Below are 17,613 nucleotides of genomic sequence, written 5' to 3'. Positions count from 1 at the left end.
TTAATTGTGTTTATTATGAGTGTCAGTATGAGTGTTTATTTTAACAAAGTTTTATATATCATTTCTTATATAAGTATATATATCAATATTTATACATAAAACATATATATATATATATATATATATATATATATATATATATATATATATATATATATATATATATATATATATATATATATATATATATATATGTATAAAGATATACATATATTTATTTACAACTAATTAAATATATATGAATATTTTTATGCATACTTTTATTTATATATGTATTTATGTATGTATATATGTATGTATGTTTGTATGTATATATGTATGTATGTATGTATGTATTTATGTATGTATGTATGTATGTATGTATGTATGTATGTATGTATGTATGTATATATGTATGTATGTATGTATGTATGTATGTATGTATGTATGTATGTATGTATGTATGTATGTATGTATGAATGTATGTGTGAATGTATATATGTATGTATGTATGTATGTATGTATGTATGTATGTATGTATGTATGTATGTATGTATGTATGTATGTATGTATGTATGTATGTATGTATGTATGTATGTATGTATGTATGTATGTATGTATGTATGTATGTATGTATGTATGTATGTATGTATGTATGTATGTATGTATGTATGTATATATGTATATATCTATGTATGTTTGTATGTATGTATATATGTATGAATGTATGTATGTATGAATGCATGCATGCATGTATGTATGTATATTTGTATGTATTTATATATCATGCACAACACCATCCGTAAAAATTGAAAATATTGAAAAAAATGTTATCTCTCCACACTGCTCTATCATCCCCAACACCAACCGTGCTTTCAAAACCGTTATGTTTTTCTTAAAGATTTTTTTTCTGATTGCTCTTGTCTTCATATGAATAGAGGGTTCATTTACTTTTTAATAACGTAATGCTCAGTTACTTGCAATAAAGTAATGAAAAAAATCGAATTGTATTTGTTTTGTGTAAGGCTGGAAATTACATCAGAGATATTTAGAATGGAAATTCTTGTTTTTCTATTACTTTCGGTAATGACAAATACAGGGAGAAGGTTCAGTCAGCTAAATTGTAATAAACTTATATAATACCCTCAAAAAGAAAAATGTTGCATTACAGTTTTTGGGATACGTTTCGGTTTAATTCACTTATTGTTCATATTGTGAAATACTTTTTCGAAGTTCCATTTCGAATTGATTTTTTTAACAGGCAGCAGCAAATGAATATCTGAAAGCAACATATGAATTTAGCATCGGCTTACTCGTCAAAGTTGTTGTAGACTGTTTGATTTATTGGCATTTTATTTTTGTCATAGTCTGTCATCAATATAGTAACAGGTTCTTGCAGCAGTTTCCGCATATTATCAATAATTAATGAAACTTTCTTTGATATCTTTATTCACAGAAAGTTTATTTATCCTCCAAGTGTAAAAACACTACAATTGCAACTTAATTTGATAAAACGTTAAGTCATACTAGCGTTTTCTGAAAATGCGATTACTTACCATTTTTTTATCTTTTAGTCTAATCTTACTTTATTTGTTTCTTTATCTTTGACCAGTGGGTACAATTCTGTATTTAAGGCATTTTACCCTCGTATATTGGTCAATTCAAATTTTGCTGTCTTTTCTCTTTGGATGTTCTTCGCACCTATGAACTTTCTCCCCAATTGTTGCCTCCGGCTTGCTTTTTGCACGCACAAATTGTAATTTTTGCACTCTAAGCTAAAACTTTGGCTCCATTCTCTGTGTACTTTACTCTATTATTGCACGCCATATAATATTAAGTGACGCCAAGTTTCAAGTTTTTAGGCTCACTGACTGCAAAGATACTACCAATTATCTGACTGCGTTTTTTGAGGTATGCACCCCAAAAAGTTTTAAACTTTTGTTGGCTAAAGCAAAAAAAATATTCCTATAAGTTAAATGAAAATCAAACCTTGCAGTGGTTACTGAGAAAACTTAATTGCACTTTTGTTTGCAGCTAAAATTTTTTAAAGAACTGTGGCCAGAGGAAAACTCTGAAGGTAACATTCTGACATTTTTTTGAACTCAAAGTTCAAAAAAATGTCAAAATGTTACCTTTATGATAAAGTAAGTATCATAAAACACTGAACAGCTTAACCCCTACATTGCAGTGAATTTAGCAACTCTAAAACCTAGAGAAATGGGTGAAAAGCAGCAATAAAAATTGAACAAAACGTATTTTAGTTAAATATCATGGGCAGTGTCTGGAGTGAAAACAGAGAGACTTTGATAAAGATAAATTCTTACCATAACATCACTGTAAGAGATTATGCTGGAAATTCATAGTAGCAGAGCAAAAATATCGGCCAGCAAAACAGGTCCGATAACACCCTTAATTGTAACAGACATCAACTAGAGAAATGAATAAATTTTGTTTTTTTAGTATTGACTTTACAATAACTAACATGAATAAAGACCAAATTGGTAGATTAAAGCTTGATAATACTGAATAGGGGTGAATTGCTTCCGCTATTTTAAATTAAAACTTTTTTTGACAAATTTGAGGCACACAATATGGTGAGTGGGGCAAGTTTTTCCTGTAGCTCCGATTGCCTTCTTAAGATAATATTTTTTTAACTGTTATATCTTTGAAAATTAAAACGGGCATAAACATCTCCAAATTTCAACTTTGAGACCATATCTTCAGTAGGAAAAAAGTTTTGGATTGACCCCACCCAATATAAGGTGACTTTAAGACGTATGTAACTTATCTTTAACTAGTATTTTAACTAAATGGTCAGTATTATTTATTAAATCAGTTAATTAATTTAGTTTTCAGTTTTTAATTAAATGATCAGTTATTTAACCAAGTGGTCAGTTATTTAATTAAAATGATCTGTATTTTAAATTTAGTGATCTGTATTTTAATTAAAATGATCTGTATTTTTAAATTAAACGATCTGTATTTTAAACTAATATTTAATGATCTGTAACTTAAATAAAATGATCTGTAATTTAACTAAAGTATTATGTACTTTGACCAAAGTAATTAGATAAAATTTACAAATAAGACTGCCATTTCTATCAGAGAACTGAATAAAGAAAGTTTAAAAAAATGGTAAAACTTTATTCCAGAATACAAGTCCTCAAGTGAAAAAGAAATTGAGACAATAGAAGAGCAAGCATCATCGAAATCAAGGAAACAGAAACGAAAACGTGAATGGATAACATGAGAAACATACCCGAATAAGAAAGATGCAATTGCAGGTAAACAGTTTTTAAGTCATCAGACGGCTAGGTCTCAGACAGTTAGGTCCCTAACAGTTAGGTCAACAAACTTTTAGGCCTAAGAGCTATTTAGGTCTACAAACATATAGATTCATTGCACATTTGGAGAGAGAAGAGAGAGAGGAGATGCGTTTTCCTCTCTCCCCTCTTCCCTCTCTCCTAAAACTCTCTCTCTATTTTCCTTTTCTTCTCTCTCTCTCTCTCTTTCTTCCTCCTCTTCTTTTTATTTACTTCTTCTCAAATATTTTTTCAGCGATAACAGCAGAAGATCAATGGAGTTATCATTATTCTAACTACACTAACGATGGAAAAAAATCATACTATAGATGTAAAGCCATTCAAAGTGGCAAAGAAAAATGTGATGCTGCAGTTTATCTGTTATTTGATTCAGCAAGTGACAATGTAATCATTTACAGAACTAAAAATGGACATGAACATGACAGTAACAACATGTCCAAAGAAGCTATCCCTATTTTTTTAAAGATTGAAATCAACAAAATGTGTGACTTGCTTATGAAACCAAATAAGAATTTTAAGAACCCTTGTAGATAATGGCCACCAAATCCAAATGAAACAACTCCAAAACTATAGAACTGCTTACAAAAAGAAAAAATATGGCAGTATATCAATTTCTCTTGGTGAAAATGAACAATGGTGCATAGAAAATAATAATGTTCCCTACAGTGAGGATGAACCTTTCATAGTAAACTACAACACAGTTTACCCAGATGGTTCAGATGTCAAAGAAGAAAATGATGATGCCCTAGACAATTTGATATTTCGAATTTTTGTATCAACAAAAAGACTCTTATGTCAAGTTTCAGGAAAAGATAAATTACATGCTGATGCTACGTACAAATTAAATTAGGAAGGGTTCCCTGTGTTACTAGTTGGGACCACTGATATGGATTGCCAGTATTAATCTCAGATGGTGCTTATTTAATTCGAAATGCATTTTCTGATGTTTTGGCAAAAAGGATATGGTGATGTGTTGGGCGCATATGCGTCGGAATTCTAATAAAAAGGCTGAGGCAATGGTAAACAAAACCCATCAAGATGAACTTATTGAGGATATAGACACATTGCAAAAACGTCAGAATAAAGAGATCTTTAAGAAAGTTTCAGGTTTGTTTTTGATAAAATGGAAAAAACTTGAATTAGAATTTTCTAGGTACTTTGAAGCGGAATGGTTGAATTCTCATCAAACTTGGTATAAAGGCTTTAGACATTTCACACCAAGTACTAATAATGCTTTTGAATCATTTAATTGAGTGGCAAAAGATGAAGATACCTTAAGGAGAAGGCATCCATTTTCAAGATTTAAAGAGGTTGCGTTAGAGATGGTTGCAAAATGGTCAAATGAATATTCAACAAACATGAAAAAATACAGCCAAGAACCAAAATTACACTAAATTTATGGACAAAAGGTTTTCAGTGGGCCAAGAATCAACTGAATATTATTTACTTGCAAATGATGAAATAAAAACTACGCAGACAGAAATAGATTTCAACAAAGAAATGAAATGGAAGACTTTTGACCAATTTAAACAAAAAGCTTTTAAGTTCTGGACCTTAACTATTATCAAGAATGAAGAAAATTGGTCACATAATGTATGTAGTTGTTCAGATTTCTTTAAGAAGTTCATGTGCAAACATATTGTTGGTTTTGCAATTCGAATGAAGTATTGTAAACCCCCACTGGCAGCAAAAGATGTTTCTATTGGTGAAAAAAGAAAACGTGGGAGACCAAAAAAAGTTACTAAAGCATTACTAAGAGACTGATCACATTTTGATATTGTTAAATATTTGGAGATGAAATATTTTTTAAAAATGTATAAATAAAGCTTTTACTAACCAACTTCTGTTTTTACTGACCAATTTTAATATTTATACTGACCAGTTTTAATATTTATACTGACCAATTTTACTATTTATACTGACCAATTTTACTATTTATTCTGACCAATTTTACTATTTATACTGACCAATTTTACTATTTATACTGACCAATTTTAATATTTATACTGACCAATTTTAATATTTATACTGACCAATTTTAATATTTATACTGACCAATTTTAATATTTATACTGACCAATTTTAATATTTATACTGACCAATTTTAAAATTTGCACTGACCAATTTTACTATTTATACTGACTAATTTTAATATTTATACTGACCAATTTTACTTTTATACTGATCAATTTTTCTTTTATACTGTCCAATTTTAATAGCGACAAAATTAAAGTGAAATACTGACCATTTGTTTAAAATACTGACCCAAAATTATATATATACTGAAAAAAAATACCGAACAATTATTTCAAAAAATTTTGACCGATTCATCACAAATACTGACCAAAAAATTTTTACTCATATCATAATTTCCGTAATGATTAGCATTCGAATGGAACCGATCAAAACTTTAAAAATTTAAAAAGGGTTTAATTTCTAAATAATTATTTTCATTTTTTAAACTCATCATCCAGTTGAAAAAATAATGTTTTCGTATGTTTTTAATTAAAATATTAACGTTTTCGTATGTTTTTAATTTTTTCAGATTTAGTTTAGAGTACATTGAGTTGGTCTAAAAGTTTTATTTATTATACATTTTCTTATTTTTGTAATAGGACAATTTTTTATAATCTGCAATAAAAATAGAGGGTGAGAAAGGAAAATAGTGCCATATATATATATATATATATATATAACAACAGAAATATATACAGTTAAGGATAAATAACTTATACTAACTTATTCTTAAAGAAAAAATAATTTATCGAACTTTTAAAGAATATAGCAAAGCCAATTTATGACAAACCGCAAGAATAACTTAGTATTTAACATTAACATAATATGATTTACCAGCTATATATAAACTTAGGTGTAATTAATTGCTTTTTATGATAAATGAAATAAGATATGAAACATGAAATACGAAAGCATGAAATATCTGGCAGCATTTTGCAATGTAATTATAAATTTGAATAACTTTTTATAAGGTTTTGCATTATCAAATCATAAAAAAGCCCATTAGAAAATAGACCTACTAAAAAATAACGCATAATGGAATACATATTGTGGAGCTTATGGAATGGTCGAAGCAAAAAATGGCGGCATATGGGAAAAAATACCAAAAAAATACATAAATTTAAGGCTGGTGAATGAAGGACCAAGGAACTGAATGAAACCACATCTTGACAAAAAATTATATTTAAGCATTTTTTTACACTGCGACCATTTTCTATAGGCGCATGTGGATTATGTCTTAAAAATGTACTTAACTTTATTTTTAAAGTGTATTTCAATAATTTATAAATAAAGTATCAAAAATAAAATATCAAATTTGAAGAGGTCAATCATTTTGAATTAAATTCAAAAGATAGCTGACTATTTTCTATAGACGCAGTTCACATTTTTTAACAAAACTATCCAAAAAAATGTTTTTATCACATTTTTAGTACACGATTGGACCTCCTTTGCGCTCAATTACTTGATAAATTTGTTTAGGCATACTTCCCACCAAGTTTTCCAGTACTTTTGGCTCCATATCCTCCCAGCATACTGATACCGCTACTTTTAGCTCTCCCACAGAGTTATATTGCTTCTGGTCAGCATAGATACGTCTTACAATGATTCCCCAGATGTTTTCAATAGGACTCAAATCTGGACTGCGAGCAGGCCACCACATTTGTTCAATTTTTTTAGCTTAAAACCAAGCTTCAGTCTCGTTACTAGTGTGAATGCTGGCGTAATCTTGTTGAAAAACAAACATTTTGTGTCAATATTTGTTTTTAAATGGAATCAAACATAAATTTAGCACATCAATGTATTCAGAACTTTTCATTTTGCAAGATATAAATGCTAAATTTAACTTTCCTGTTGCACAAAACCTAAGTTAAACCATCAAAGATCCACCACCGAAATTCCTTGTCAAAATATATTTGGGTTCTTTCCTCATATCACGCCAGTAGCCCCTAAAACCATCAGGCCCATCAAGATTAAACTTTTTCTCGTCCAAAAAATTCATTTGGTATTGAAAACAAAAATATTCAGCTATTTAGACATCTTACGTATTCATGAGAATTTAATCTAAAATTTCTTACTTGTTCCCATTTGCAGGCCATGTTTTCGCGGGCGAATTCCATCCGTTTCTCTTTGTGAACGGGCTTCAAATTTGGTGCTTTATTCATTTTTGATCTTACAATGTGTGGGCTGTCTTTAAGAATTTTCCCAATCGTCTCCTTCCAAACATTTAAACCCAACTCTGACTTAAATTTTTTTCAAACTTTTTGATGAAATTGATGCGAGTTGAATAACTCTACGTTTTTCACGGCCTGAAACCTTAGATTTCTTTGGTTTCCTCTTGATTATTGCATAATCTGTTGGATTTTTCTAGAAATTTTGGATAACGTGATCTAATCTCTTCAATCTTCTAGCAATTTCTCGATTTGGAACTTTTTCTCGATGATTAGCCCATATTTGACCTTTTTCAATTATGGTAAGGACCTTTCCTTTGGGCATTTGGTTAAGTTCATCTTAATTTTGACTCACAAAATAAAAAATACTACAGAATATAAGAAATTTGCGACAAAACTCGTAAAAACTTTAGTGCGTCTATAGAAAATTGCCTCGTGAATATTAAAAATTTAATTATTTTAATACAATAAAGACAATAATCAGATGCATAATGGATCATTGTTTTCTTACATATACTTATTCAAAAGTACCGTTAAAACAATTTTATTACCACTGTAACACTGTAAATCCGCTAATTTTTACATGCGTCTATAGAAAATGGTTGCAGTGTATTTCCCTATACTTTTTTAGTCATTTTAAAATTGTTCTTACAGGTCTATTTTATCATTGACAAACTTTGTTTATACGAAAAAATTTGTCCGAATTTACAAATGTTTATCTTGAAAAAATGATAAAATCTGATCGTGCCGACAACTAATTTCCTTTATCTTGGAGTAATTTGTTTAATAATTTGCAACACGTGAAGTAATTACTTTATCCTGAAGTCTATAAAATTTTAAACTAATACTAAAAGTTTAAACTATAATAACAAGTTGCACGTCCATCTCTTATATGTCCGTGCTTTAATTCCTTCCTTAGTTGAGCCTTTAATTACGTCTTTAATTGCAATTACGGAAGAATGACAAGAATTGTTTGGTTTAAAGTTATGTGGACAATTTTTTCTGACAATAAAATCAGTTGTACACACTATTAAAGTTATACACACTATTAAAGCTTTTCTCTGTGATGCCCCAGCAAGATCATTTTTAAAATGGAATGTTGCTCATACTGGATATCATTCTTGTAAAAGGGGCATTATAAAAAGTCTTGGGAAGGAAGGGTAGTGTTGAATGAAGAATAAGAATTTTGCCAGCGGATGGATTACGATTTTAGCTGCCAGTATAAGCAACATCAGAAATATAAGTCTCCTCTTTAGGCTGCTGGTTTTAAATGTGTTTCCGGATCTCCGCCTCGACAATATGCAAAAGACCAACGAATAATTCAAAAGAATTTGAAATTATTTCCGTAAAGGTCCTATGGCTAGGTTATTACAAGCACATTTTTACAAATTTCTGAAACAATAATTTTCTTGACCTATTATTGTTTAATTTACTTTCTCTTTTTAGCTGCTGTCCGGGAGACCTATCCAAAGGAATCGGAGAAGACTGCCAATATTCAGAACATGTTAAAAACGCACCAGCATTACGAAAATCTTATTAAAAATAGTCATAAACTCTTTTTTGTGGATGCTTTGAAATACTTCTAAAGTAAATCAAGTCTCTTTTTTTCGTTTATTGCATTTGGGTAGTTCACAATTTTCACCACCACCTTCAAGTCTCTTTCCAATACAATATAAATATATTTAAATTGTATTGGAAGGAGACTGGAAGGTTACATATATATATATATATATATATATATATATATATATATATATATATATATATATAATATATTGGAATAATATATAATATACTGGAAGGTTACATATATATATATATATATATATATATATATATATATATATATATATATATATATATATATATATATATATATATGTATATATATATCTGTTATTTAAATGGAGAAAAACAACATTTTAATAGTACTTAAAGTTTCGTGCCTTACGGCAATCATCAGCTATTATTTACAAATTAAAAACGTAAAAAACCTTTTAAAAACCAAATCAAATTTACGGTAGAACGAATTCTGATGTAATGAGCAAAAAGACGCAATTATTTAGTCTTCAGTATCAAAGAGGATAGAAGGAACTTGTTAGCATGTCGACATTTAGATATTACTTCGCTTTTTTTGTTGAGTAGGTTATTTTCTTTATGCGATAAAATTTCAAAGTTCTCGTGAAGGCAAAGGCTACAGATCTTGGTTTCAGGTTTGTATTTCTATCAAATTTCTCTTATATTACTTTTATTATATGAGTTTAAGACATTTTTTAACGCTTTTTTCATCAAAAAACTGAGTGTGGCTTTTTTTTTTGCACCACACTGTATATACTACTGTGATCAAAAAGTAAGGTGAATTTTTAATTTAAACTTCCCGCCTTATTCGAATCGTCCAATCTTTTTTATTTTTAAGTTGGTAGGAATGTCATTAACATTTGCGCCAAATTACATGTCAAACTCATAATTTTTTTTTTGTTTACGCTTGTTTCTGAAGCACCAAAAGTGCATTCGGCGATTTTCACGATGTCTAATTTTGTTGAGCAAAGAAGTGCTATTAAATTTTGTTTGCGGAATGATATTTCTGCTGCTGAAACGTATCGAATGTTGCAAAAGGCCTTCGGTGAAGAGACTATGCCTCAAAAAAATGTTTACAAGTGGTACAAAGACTTCAAAGAAGGCCGAGAATGTGTTGATGACTTGGAACGCTCCGGACGACCATCGACTTCGATTGATGATCGCCACATCAATAAAATCAAAGAATTGGTGCTTGCAAATCGTCGGTTAACCATTCGAGACCTTGTTGACATGGTTGGAATATCATTTGGGTCGGTGCAAGCGATTTTGAAGGATCATTTGGGCCTCAGAAGACTCAAATCACGTTTGGTGCCGAAATTTCTCAATTTCTTTGAAAAAGAGCGTCGCGTTAAAACGTGTGAAGCAATGCTTTCTGACTATTAAGACGTCTACAAACAAATTATTACTGGCGATGAGACTTGGGTCTACGCATACGATCCTGAAACAACCGACCAATCGAGTGAATACCGTGAAAAAGGCGAGCCGAGACCGAAGCAACCACGTCAAAGTTGCTCAAAAATCAAGGTAATGTTGACTGTTTTCTTTGATTATTGTGGTGTCGTGCACTACGAATTACTTCCAACTGGCCAAACTGTCAACAAGGAATATTATTTAAGCGTTATGCGACGTTTGCGTGAAGCTATTCGCAAAAAGAGACCGGAATTATGGGCCAATAACTCTTGGATTTTGCACCACGATAATGCGCCTTCGCACAGAGCACTGGTTTTTTGTAAGTTTCTCGCCAAAAACTCTACCCATGTTGCTCCACAACCACCTTATTCGCCCGACTTAGCACCGTGTGACTTCTGGCTGTTCCCAAAGCTCAAGAGACCACTCCGGGGAAATCGTTTTGAGTCCATTGAAGAGATCCAACGTGAATCGGCACGCGCATTGACGGCTATCCCTACCGAGGACTTTTCAGCATGCTTCGAAGACTGGAAAAAACGTTGGCAAAAGTGCATTGTGGCCGGGGGGATTATTTTGAGGGGGACGATACAGATTTGGAAGAATAAATAAAGATTTTTCATTTTATAAAAAAATTCACCTTACTTTTTGATCACAGTAGTATATATATATATATATATATACAAAATATATAATGTACTATACAAATACTCTTGTGCGTTTGAGAGTGCTCGATACTATTGAATAATAGAGCAATATTTATTTTTACAGTTGTATCAATGGCAAAGCACCCAATTTGTTATAGATTGGTTTAAAAACATCAAAAATAAACCCCTTTGCTAAATTTCTTATTTTTGATATAAATGATTTTTACCCATCTATTAGTGAAACAACTCTTACCAATGCAATCAGTTTCGCCGAACAACATGTTGTTATAAATGATGACGATAAAAAACTATTATATCATGCAAGGAAATCTTTCATTTTTAAAAACGATGAAACTTGGATAAAGAAAAGAGGCGGATTATTTGATGTCATAATAGGTGCATTTGATGGAGCTGAAGTTTGCGAACTAGTTGGTATCTTTATATTGTTTCAGCTTTCTAAGCATTACGATAAAAATAATTTTGGTTTGTATCGTGATGACGGACTTGCTATTTTTGAAAACAAAAGCGGCCAACAAATGGAGAAAATTAAAAAGAATTTTACGCATATTTTTAAAAGTAACAACCTAAATATCTCCATTCAATCTAATATTAAAATTGTCAATTATCTGGATGTAACATTGAACCTGATCGACAGTTCTTATCAACCATATTTTAAACCTAATAACCAACTTTTGTATGTTCATTCTGATTCAAACCATCCACCTAATGAAAAAAAAGAAATTCCTGGCACTATTGAGTCAAGATTATCAGCTATGGCAATAAATGAAACTGTGTTCAATAACTCTATTCTTCCTTATGAAGAGGCTTTACGTAAATCAGGATACAATTCAAAACTCACCTACCAACCGCAAATAGACAAACATCAAAGTAAACATCGTAAACGTAAAATTACATGGTATAACCCCCCGCTTAGCAAAAATTATGAAACTAATATTGGAAAGCGCTTCTTAGCTTTAATTGACCAACACTTTCCAGTAGGAAACAGGCGTCATAAAATTTTTAATCGAAACTATATTAAAGTTAGTTATAGTTGCATGCCAAATATCAATTCTTTAATAAATGCATATAATAATATAAAAATGACACCGAACTTTTCAAAATAATATGGATGCTAAAATCTAAAAATCTGAAATCGGTGATTACATGGAAGATTGTAGCACAAATCAAGCCCTACAATCAAGCAGCAAAAGTTTGTAATCTTTGTCTCCGCGAAAAATTTCATAAATTATCATATAAAGAAAAAAACTTACTTAAAAGATATGAAATAATATCAAAGAACCGACATTCAAAGAAATTTTTGCTATCCTTTTTCGACACCAGGGACTAAAACCTTTGACGCCTTTTTGTTTTTTTTTGGTTTAGCAACGTCAGAACTCGTTCTACCGTGATTTTAATTTGTAATTTTTAAACGGTTTTTAAGTAACAATATACACTATGGCTGATGATTGCCGAAAGGTATGAAACTCAGAGTTTCATAAAAAGGTGTTTTTATTCATTTTATACATATATATATATATATATATATATATATATATATATATATATATATATATATATATATATACATACATACATTTATATACACGTCTTTTTAAGCCGTCATTAATACGTGTTAAATAGGGCAACTTTAAGACGTTTAAGTTGAGACGACTTGAAGTGTTTCATACAAGACCAGTTAAAGACAACTTTAAGACGTCTGAAATATGGCAACTTTAAGACGTTTTAGTTAAGACGACTTACTGTGTTTCATTTGAGACCAGTTTAAGACAACTTTAAGATATCTTAAATAAGGCAACTTAAAGACGTTTTAGTTAAGACGACTTATTGTGTTTCATTTGAGACCAGTTTATGCCGTCATTAAGACGTGTTAAATAAGACAACTTTAAGACGTTTTAAATAAGACAACTGACTGTGTTTCATTTAAGACCAGTTTAAGACAGCTTTAAGATGTCTTAAATAAGACAACTTTAAGACGTCTTAGATAAGACGACTTACTGTGTTTCATTTGAGACCAGTTTGAGACACCTTTAAGACCGATTTCAAGACATCTTCAGTTTGTCTTTAAGAAGATTTGTTGTTGGGTGGGGAAATTCTAAGAACTCACCTTAGATGTACAAGTTCTCATAAAATGTATATTTAAAAGCACAAATTATCTTGAAACGATTACTTTATTGAAACTTGAAATAATGTATTCGGTGTTGTTTGTTGAAAGTTCTCATTTTGGGAAACCCATTTCTTGTAGAAAGCTTGGATAAATCATTTTTTTCTTAATTAAAAGATGCCCTAGTTGATCATGAAATAATGGTAAATCAAACCTTTTGGTTTTTTTTATTGTAAAAGAGAGCACTCAGTGTTGGCTTAACAGTAGTATTTATAAGGTTCCTAGTCAAAAACATCGCATTGCAAACATCAGTTTGCAAAAAAACAATACGAAAAGTCAGACAAATATTGTGAACTTGAAAGAAAATTATTTTGCAACAGAAAAAACATAATTGCAAAAAAACAGTATTAAAAAAGAATAATTCCACTTGCATTCTTTTTATTACTCATAGAGAGAGCTTTGAGTATTAGTAAAGAAAAAAGAAATTCATCAATGCTATAAGCTGAATGCAAAGATAAATCAATTCCAGTACCCATAATAAGAATCAAAACCAGCACTATTTAAGGCCCAGTTTATATAGAAAGACCAAAGCTCAAGGATTCATAACAAGGCCAGCACCCCAAGGTTAATAAGTTTAAATGGAAGGCCGTTGTCATTCAAGACTCTAACACTGAGTGGAATGGCCTACAGAACAAGGCTTTGCCCAGAGTTGTATATCTGCGTGCAAAGAAAGTGCAAACAGCGGTTTTCGATATAGTACCTTCACGGTTAAGAAACTGGAAGATCAACTTCTAGCCAGGGAACTCTATAGGCAGGAAATTCTATAGCTTGGATCTAACACACTGACTACAGGATATGGCACATTCAAATCCAGTGCTTTTAGTTTCTTTTTTTGTGTGATGCGCTTTTTACAGATTGTGGTCACAATCAAAAATAAACCAAATGTATTACTAAATCGCATGACTAAATGTAGTTACATGGTGGTAAATGCTAAAAAAACCATTTAAGATTCATAGTTATGATTCTAAACTTACAACGGAGAGGTTTGCAACAATGGAGAAGTTTTCAAACATTAAACTGGAATGGCCCAGCAAGTGGTTCATGTTTTGTATTTTGTTTCAAAAACGAAACAAGCAAAGCAATAATTGTTTTTGGATTTCCTCTTTTTTTTTAGTGTTTCTATAACTAAGATATTGTTTTAAGGCAGCGGTTGGCAACCTGCACTCTTTTCAGAGAAGATTTCTTTTCTCAATATTTTACTTTATCCCTATTTCTTTAGTTTTACTAAGGTAGAAAAATTACCCTTATTTTGATTAATACCATTAATTATAGACTTGACTTCCCAAACGGTCAGCTCTTGGTTAAAAATATATATTACCTTAAACAATATCGCAATGGTGTGAAAATCTCTGAAACTTCCCACATAACATTTTGCACACGTAATTTTTAAATTCTAATCAGGATAGTCTCAACCTTGATGCTTTGACTATGCGAGTCCAACCACGAAGTATTAAATCTGTTTTACTTTTGCAGTATGGTTTTCGAGTTCTCACGATAGAAAAAGAATCAAAGTTAAACAAGGTGAACATTTCCGATTTAGTTTGTTTGTTTTTTAAGCTATGCAACCATGAGAGCTACGAGTTTGTTTTGAACTTCAATTAAACTTTAGTGTAATTTGTTTTTTAGAGAACGTTTTTAGGAGGTTGCTGTTCAATTTAGTTAAAAAAGAAAAAGCTTACGAAGATAAGCGTTATTCTCCTTTCTTCATTCAATGCATTTTGGCAAGTTTAATGTATTATCTAAAGAGAAATGAGTTTTATTAAAACCTGTTTTTCCTCTCAGCTGACGATAAAGACCTCAATAGTATTTTGTTTTGGCTGGTTACAATGTTTTAAGCAAATCAGGTAATTCTTTTGCTTTTAGTTAAAAGATTTAACAGGTCACTAGGTAAGTTAAACTTTGTTTTAATCGACCTTTTTTTTTTTTGTGCTTTTGCTTAATAATTTCGTTTTAACTAAAATTGTGATTGCAAGTATTCCATTTTTAAAGAATCTTTCAGGTAAAAGATGTTAATGAATTGTATTCACCTTATTGTGGCATCGTTTGTAGGGTCTGCGTTCTTCTTTTATCGCAATCAACTTTGCAAACTCTTGATAAATGGTTCAGTGAAGATGTTCGACAGCCCTGCTACAACAAAAAACCCAGTTTTTACTTTTTTTAGGTCATGTTTTTATTTGTTTTTAATGTATTTGTTTGGTAGTCAGCAGTTTTTGATTCTATATAAGGCTTCAAAGGGCTGTAAAAGCTTAAAAGTCAAATAGAAAAACAGGTGACATGTTGAAATGTGCACATTTTTCCATTAACTATGCGGAATAAAACTACTTATGTTTTCAATAGTACGTTTTGCGTTATTCCTGTTGAAGTATGTAGTAGAAGTTTCATAGTGGTTCTTTTGCGTTATCTTTGTCTAATAGCAAGATATACTTATTTAAAAGAGTATATTTTTTTGGATTCTGGCTTTATTTTGATTGCATTTGATTTCATGGAACGCCAAAATTTTGAAAGTCTTCACGGGTGTTCTTACTGTTCTCCACAGGCTAATTATACAGCTTGAACCCGAATAACCCTTTGGACTCTAGTTTGAATCTTGATCTAGTAAAAAGCTTTCGTTACGGACTTTACACTAAAACAATGGGAAGAAGGTGTCTGACTAGAGTCTGTAAGTCTTGGAACCAGGACAAACATTTTTAAGTATATGAGGGAAATGTCAAGATGCTTTTTGTTATTTTAGTCATCCGATAACTTCTTATTTTAAAGCTTTAAGTTTTTCTAAAATTTTTTTTTTTACAGATTTTGTTCAGGTTTTTTACCGCAATTAGGTCTTTAAAAAAAAATTCTGCTTATTCCTCTAACAGACTTTATTGCTATACTTAAGCAATAAATTTGAAAAGAAATATCGATGGAAGTAACAAATATGCAAAGAAATATCGATGGAAGTAACAAATATGCAAAGAAATATCGATGGAAGTAACAAATATGCAAAGAAATATCGATGGAAGTAACAAATATGCAAAGAAATATCGATGGAAGTAACAAATATGCAAAGAAATATCGATGGAAGTAACAAATATGCAAAGAAATATCGATGGAAGTAACAAATATGCAAAGAAATATCGATGCACGCAGGTAAGAGGAAAATTTTTCTTTCATTGTTTTAATGGAGAGTGAATCGTTTTAAAGAAAGTTAGAGATGTTAGATAATTTAGGAGAAAACCATAATACAACTACAAAGACAAACTGAAAAAGGGAATGCTAACAGATATCATTCGCAATTACAACTTGATTTGCTATTGACCCTTTACAAAATGAGTCGTTTATGACAGGTACACGCTAAACAAGCAAATTCCATTAAGCTGTTAATTCTGTTAAAAACTACACAAAAATAGTGTATTAATGTAAAGAGAAAGATGCTTGTTAAGGGAAGCAAACTTGCTATATTATATGTAATTGGAATTCACACCGTATTTTTAAAAATGTTTAAAAAAAGTATTCTTTAAACAAATTAGAAAAAATTTATACCATATAAACAGTCCTTGCCATCAGACTGCAACTTATAACCAACTAAACATGAGCATACTGCAAACATTGAGACTTGAGTACAAAGATGAGAACAACCTTTATAGTAACAGGGATCTTAAAAGAAAAAACACAAAAACGTCACTTAACATACATAAAACAAATTTACAATAAAGTAACAGTAGTTGATGTAAAAAAATGTGTAAACAATATTATATTTTCAACCTTTTATTAACAGTTGTCATAAGTGAGATCTTTTTTTTCTCATTTTCAGTAAAAACTTAAGGGTTGTTGAAGGTTAGCAAACAAATATACTGTCATGAAATACTTTTTTTTAATTAACTTATCTCGCTCAAAGTTAACATCTAATTCGTCTTCTCTATTCTTTAATACATATTCAAGATTTCCTCAAAAACAAACATATATAAAAAAGATATTGGGAAACTAAGGAGTCTTTCACTCGGGTGTGTGAGGGCTAGCTTGCTTTTCTTTCAGAAAGAAAAATTGTTTTTACATTCTGACAAAAAAAATTAAGTAATTATTTCTCGAGTAACAAAAGACACAACATCTGGTATCAACACATGCATAGAAATTTTCATAAAAATTATATATATGTGTGTGTGTGTGTGTGTGTGTGTGTGTGTGTGTGTGTGTGTGTGTGTGTGTGTGTGTGTGTGTGTGTGTGTGTGCATGCTCCCGGTGTCATAACCTGGATGATAAACATACCGGGGATCTGGTATGTTTATCATCCGGGTTATGCCACCGGGAGTCATACGGGAACCGTACGGTTTTCCCGGACG

At 30.6% G+C, this 17,613-nt stretch overlaps 2 protein-coding genes across 11 annotated transcripts in view; both read right to left on the bottom strand.

Annotated features, from left to right (window-relative positions):
* Positions 1–17,613, bottom strand: part of LOC149891334 (uncharacterized) — a 111,099-nt gene that overhangs the window by 57,035 nt on the left and 36,451 nt on the right. For 9 of the 10 annotated variants that reach the window (XR_016451097.1, XR_016451096.1, XR_016451095.1 and 6 more), the window contains one exon: positions 16,817–16,930. Coding sequence is in view for 6 of the 10 variants with exons in the window: in XM_090082995.1 (XP_089939121.1) it covers positions 16,817–16,930 (114 nt within the window). In the remaining 4 variants the exon portion in view is untranslated. Of the gene's footprint in view, positions 1–2,303; positions 2,388–16,816; positions 16,931–17,613 lie in introns of all 10 variants that reach the window. The other variant, XM_090083002.1, reaches the window with a different exon arrangement.
* Positions 1–17,613, bottom strand: part of LOC149891335 (uncharacterized) — a 216,200-nt gene that overhangs the window by 173,895 nt on the left and 24,692 nt on the right. The window lies entirely within an intron of this gene.

This window comes from Hydra viridissima, unplaced genomic scaffold (assembly GCF_058129835.1).
Source record: "Hydra viridissima isolate aposymbiotic clone 2 unplaced genomic scaffold, HvirCarnegie_v1 scaffold_3, whole genome shotgun sequence".
NCBI classification, from domain to species: domain Eukaryota; kingdom Metazoa; phylum Cnidaria; class Hydrozoa; order Anthoathecata; family Hydridae; genus Hydra; species Hydra viridissima.
The sequence above is the reverse complement of the archived record's forward strand: the minus strand, read 5'-3'. Positions and strand labels throughout refer to the sequence as shown.